A 6045-nucleotide genomic window follows, 5' to 3' on the forward strand; every position below is an offset into this window, starting at 1 on the left:
TTAACTACCTCTTTCTTCCCCTCTTCCATTTTTTAAAAAACTGGTTGTGCGCATGGATTTTGTAACTTTTGTCCTCATTTGTTTAGATTTGATTTTAAATTTTTCCCTCCATGCCAATTTCTTGTCCTTCTCAAGTACCACATATTTCAGAATGCTCGCTGTCCAAAAATCATAACAAGAGTGATAAAATAAGTCACTGCATATTTGAACTTAACAATCTCCATAACATACATGAAAAAGCTCCAACCTTCTAGTGACACAACCTGAAAGAGTGTCAGGATGGATGATGGAAATGTGTCAAAAGACTAAGATCCATAGCTTGGGTTTCCACTACTTTTCTTGCATACTAAATTGCTTGGGCACTAAAGTCCTCTATCTGAAAAATGTGAATAGTATATTAAAGGGTAGGACATTTGGCCATTTGTCCACCTTATACACCTATATGCAAGATTTGACCCAAAGTCCAATCTGTGAATAGAAAAATAGCATAACAAGTGCAAGTAACATCACATCTTCAAGTGGCTCCATACTTCTCTGGAGAGCTTCAAAGATTGCTAGCAAATTGCTGAAGAACTCGATGCCACACAACCAATATACTGACATTGAAATTTCCCCCAAACGAACTATGCTTTGCATTGCGGGTTATGAGGGGCATGCAAATGTTACTTAGATGATGTACCGAACCACCTGTAAAAGAGTGCAGATAGATGGGTACGACACGGGTTAGCATGGGAATACCCAGTTATACTGACGGGGTATATAAGGTGTTGAGAGACCCAATTAGGACATCAGTTTATAATAATCAAGTCTCTTTTCCCCTTCCTTGCAGCTTCCATAGCTTTCCTTCTCTTTCTCTCTCTTTTCCTGTCTTTCTCTCTCTTCTGCTAGTCTTTCTCTCTCTTCTTCTCTCATCTTCTTCCCCTTTCTCTCTCCTCTCTGCAGTTTCTTCATTCTCTCCTTCTCTCTCCTAGGTCTCCTTCATTACAGTTAGTATCAGAGCATAGGTATTTGGTCCTTTGTTCTTTCTCTTTTCTCACATCCAGTTCTATTTTACAAAAAAAAAACTAGTCAGACATGTATAATAAGGGCAGGAGCTATAAGAAGCAGTGATGGAGTACCATATGGTGCTAGCAACCTTTCTTGAAGATTGTGCAGAGCTATGGCCAAGTTGGAGGCACTCATGTCAAATTTAATAGCTCATCACAAATTTTGAGGTAAAAATTTAGGGGTTCTTGGTTGAAGGACTCACAGGAGTTAGTGAGGGCTTTAGTCCCAATTACTTTTGAGAAGAGGTCTTTTCTTTCTTCCCTGCAAGCTTCCTTTTGGAGTTTCCATGGAGTACCAAGTCAATATCTCTTCATATCTCTTAGACCTTGCTCCTCCCTTACAAATGGGTGTTGCCATGGTTTTTCTCACTTTATCTTGAATGTGAAGAGTACCCAATCACTCTGGTGCGGTCCACAAAAACAAGGGTAAGGATTAGTGCAAGCTACGTTGTTTTACTTCTTTCCCTAGAACTACCTCTTTTGAGCATGATGAGGGAGCGTCTGGTTCTGGAGTTTCAGCACATGAACTCCCAAAACTTGGCACCGATCTAGTTGTCGCATTTGCCTTCCTGGACGTGAAGGATCTCTCTCTCTCTCTCTCTCTCTCTCTCTCTCTGTGTCTGTGTTCTCCCCTTCACATGCAGATCTTGGCTCAATCTGCTTTGTTTGTCCTGTTTTTCCCCTCTTTCTTGTGCGTTCTCTTTAGGTTTGATTTTGCCTTAGGCCCGTTACACACCGGTCCGCGGCCGCCCACGAATACTAAATCCGGCCAATGAGAAGGCCGGATTTCTAAAAGAGGGCGCCCCCCTCTTACACACACATGGCGCCCGGCACGTCGTCTTCAATGCTCCCCCCCGTCCCCTTTCTGCGTTCCGCAGGGCGGGGGAGCTCCCCCGTCCTGTTCCGTCCTCGCCTTCTCTGGTCCATCGCGATTGGTCGAAGCTCCTCTGTTGGTCCCATGGTGGGCTCCAGGACAGAGTGGGCTCCAGGAACCATCCCCGTTGTGCTGTAGGAGCCCGTTCCTGTTGCAGGTTTCCGTTTGCAGGTTTCCGTTGCAGGTTTCCGTTGCAGCAGCCCGTTTCCGTTGCTGCCGCCATGCTCATCTGACAGAGAGCTCTCTGTTTTCTGCCATGGGCATGGGCTCCAGGTAGGTGCACCCTGTGGCCATTGACACACAGGGAGCCGTTGATACACAGGAGCTTCCCTGTGTTGCCCGTTTCACCACATGCATAAATGTATACATCGTGAAGGTTCATCTCTCTGTATTTTTCTGGATTCATCATCCCTCTCTTCGCATGAAAATGTTCACATCGTGAAGGTGGGAAGGCATATTTCAATCTGATGCATCCAGCCAGGTCTCTCTCTCTTCCAGAAACCAGTTCAGGGTTTAATCATGGCCAGTTGCTTGCATGTAATTTAACCAGTTCAGAGTTTGATCATGGCCAATTTCTTGCATGTAATTTGTAGGCTTCGCAGGTGATTCACAAGCTTCAACCGAGGGTTTTCTCATATCTCTGGCTCGAAGGCAGAGGTCTTTATCAGATCGGTACTTCACAACATTCACAGGTATGCTCTCTCTCTCTCTCTCTCTTTGATTGCCCTGGTAATCATTAGTTATGATAAGAGCATTAGTTATAAGGAAGGTATGATATATAAAAAATAAAACAAGGCACAAGGAATCTGTAGATTGTGTAAGTCGGATGTTGAAAATGCCTTTGACATATCCATTTTGTCTATAAGATAGCACTTAGGGCTTTTAAGAAAATATGAACTACCTTGAAGGCTGAGGACATCTTTACACACATAATGTTTTGTACAACTCGAGAAGTAGAACTTAATATTTGATGAATACATGCCTTCTCATTGGCCGGATTTAGTATTCGTGGGCGGCCACGGACCGGTGTGTAACGGGCCTAAGATTTGATGAATACATACCTTCAGCACTCAACCCATACTCAAACCACTAGGCTATAACCCCATTGGCTCTCTTGTCCTTGAGAACCACTAGGTTACAACCCCATTTACAATCTTAAGTGTAAAAGGGTATGGGCTTGAATGGGGTACACACTAGTTATCCATATATAAAAGGGTATACTTTAAGTGCATGTGGCTCTCGGGTTAAGAGTGTCTATATGAAGTCTCGAGTGATCGTCACTCGAGTCAAGAGCTATCCTACTATTTTGGTGGACTTGAGTTGAGCACTTTAGAGATGTTCACTTGAGCACATGACTTGATTGTGTTGTGGCTCCTCTTATCTATGGTAGTACTCACACCCTACAAGAAAAATGTGCTCTCTTCTTGCCTTTTGCTTGATTGGTCTATGTGTGCGAAGAGGAAGAAACATTAATTTCTTTTGGATTCTATGCCATTGCACGTAATGGGTGTAATTAAACTTTAAGTTAAATTACTCGAGCAGCAAATCTGATGGTGATTGTGCAAAGGTTGTGGTTATACGGACAAGTAGTGGTTGTATGTCCTTAATTATTCTTTATTGGAAGTAGTGACTGTTATTGGGTTGAAACATGATTCACTAGGTACTTGGGCTAAATTACTTGGCCTTAATTACGTTGCGATGAATCCTTTCTTAGTTCCGCTATATATGTTTGGCATCTATTACAGGTTGACAATGGCTAAAACATCTTGTCTATTTGTACATCCCATCATTTTGTTTGAATCAATGTATATGTATAACGTTTCCTTTTCTTTATTGTTCTTTAACCATATTGTTTGATATATGTTCATCGTTGCAAGGAATCCTTTTTTAGTTCCGCTATATATGTTTGGCATCTATTACAGGTTGACAATGGCTAAAACATCTTGTCTATACATACATCCCATCATTTTGTTTGAATCAATGTATGTGTATAACATTTCCTTTTCTTTATTGTTCTTTAACCATATTGTTTGATATATGTTCATCATTGCAATAAATCCTTTCTTAGTTCCGCTATATATGTTTGGCATCTGTTACAGGTTGACAATGGGTAAAACTTCTTGTCTATACATACATCCCATCATTTTGTTTGAGTCAGTGTATATGTATAACATTTCATTTTCTTTATTGAAATCAATTATTGAAATGTAAATTAAAAAAAATGGAGTGCATTATGTGAAGAACAATAAACTTGTCTATACCTCACAATCAATTATTGAAATGTAAATTAAAAAAATGGAGTGCATTATGTAAAGAACAATAAACTTGTTTGTCCATTCACATAGTGTAAATGATGAATCAATTTTCATGCGTAAGGTGGACGATTGGAATGGATTCTCAAGAGAGCACTCCCATGGAAGAGTATCACCAGTTCGTGTCTCAAATGAGCCAAGATGCAATATCCAATAATGACTTCATGTACTTTTCGAGCCAAAGTGTGGGTGTTCCAAACCACATGCAAAGCCACACCGCCATTGGCAATATCCCTGTAAATGTGTTTCCAAACCGCCCTCCTTTGATCAATCCTCGTCCTCCTCAATTCGTACCTTTCCAACGACCAAGACAATTAGGTATAGAGAGACCCACAACAGTACACAATAATGTATTTCTTCGTCCAGTTGCACATAGTCCTCAACATGGTCTCTCAGCACCACGACAACAAGAACCACAAGCAATAAGTTCTTGTGATGCCAACCAAGACTCATGTGAAGAGGTTGAGTTGGTTCAGGCTCAAGAACCAATGGTTCCATCTTCCGAGAATGCCACCAAACAACGTCCACGACGAACATCATCGGAGTCTGATGCTCCTAAACCTCCTAAACCAAAGAGGGCGCGGAAAGGAAAGAATCAAAACGACGGTCTTGAGACACAAGATCATACAATAGCCACAAAAAAACCATTTGCGCAATGGAAGGATGCATGGACAGTACAACTCATTCACATCCGAGGATCCATGAGCGTGGAGTTCTCAAAGCCACCGAAGCAAGGAGTGGATATATGGTCCAAGGTTGCCACCCAGCTAGCATCGCTATTTCCAGAGTTTGACAAAGATGGTGAGGCATGCAGAAAACGTTGGGGACGCGTTTATGAGTCATACAGAAAGGATAAGGCCCACAATGCCATATCAGGCAATGATCGCAGAATCATTTGTCAGTGGTATGATATTGTGGATGAATATATGTGGAATCGTGCCAATGTTGTTAGCGATGCACATGCCTCTTCTGTTGGTGGGTTGTCTTCGTCAGAAGACAACAATACATCAGTCTCCAATGATCAAGGTGACCACACCCAAGAAGACATTGGCTCCAATGAGCCTTCGAAGATCGTGCATGATCAAACAACCAACCAAGGAGCACGCAATAAAAAGGGTAGAAAGATAGAGGAGTCTCTCAGTGACATGGCTACCACCGCCCGATCAATGTTAGCCAACCAAAAATCAAACCTTGAGGAAAAAAAAACATTTGAAGAGCGCAAGCTCGTTATCATGGACACACTTGCCTCCTCAGTATTTGGTCTATTAGATGTAATCAAAAGTCTTAAAAAGGAATGATGAATTCAACTGTAGATGAATTTCGAACTTTTTAAAAAACATGTTTTTTATTCTGCCTTCACATCTCTCTTCAAGTGTCTCATAAGGTTTCATCTAATATTTTGACAGGTGAATGGACGACGAAAGTCTTTTGATAATGTGTGTCATCGGTGTTGTAGTCGCTGTCATAGCAATGTTTCAACTTTTGTTGAGTGATTTGGATGACGGGGACGATGATAGCATGCTATTGCATACTTTGATGGAGTGCATGGCTCGAGGTTACGTTGCACGTCGAGCCAGGATAGGTCAGCGAAGGCACGATCGACGGTCATGTTGGGCTTATCAAAGACCACAAACTTTTATGGAGCAGGGGCTTATGGGGAGTTATACAAACCGAATGTTTAAAAGCAGGTTACGAGTTAGCAGGAGTACATTTGAATATCTCGTCGTGAAATTAGCACCACAAATGCGACGCAAGAATACGAACTATAGAAGGGCAGTACCTGTGGAGAAGCGGGTCTGTGTCGCTCTGCATC

The 6045-nt window shown here is 41.9% G+C and overlaps 1 protein-coding gene across 1 annotated transcript; it reads left to right on the top strand.

Moving 5' to 3' along the window:
* Positions 1-2540: 2540 nt before the first annotated feature.
* Positions 2541-5931, top strand: LOC148008157 (uncharacterized). Its single transcript, XM_087674446.1, has 2 exons — positions 2541-2612; positions 4297-5931. The coding sequence occupies exon 2, from the start codon at positions 4310-4312 to the stop codon at positions 5528-5530; it is 1221 nt and encodes a 406-aa protein (XP_087530572.1). The 5' UTR covers positions 2541-2612; positions 4297-4309; the 3' UTR covers positions 5531-5931.
* Positions 5932-6045: the final 114 nt, after the last annotated feature.

This window comes from Lygodium microphyllum, unplaced genomic scaffold, assembly GCF_053477565.2.
Source record: "Lygodium microphyllum isolate KBCC unplaced genomic scaffold, Lygodium_microphyllum_v1.1.10 scaffold_292, whole genome shotgun sequence".
Taxonomy (NCBI): domain Eukaryota; kingdom Viridiplantae; phylum Streptophyta; class Polypodiopsida; order Schizaeales; family Lygodiaceae; genus Lygodium; species Lygodium microphyllum.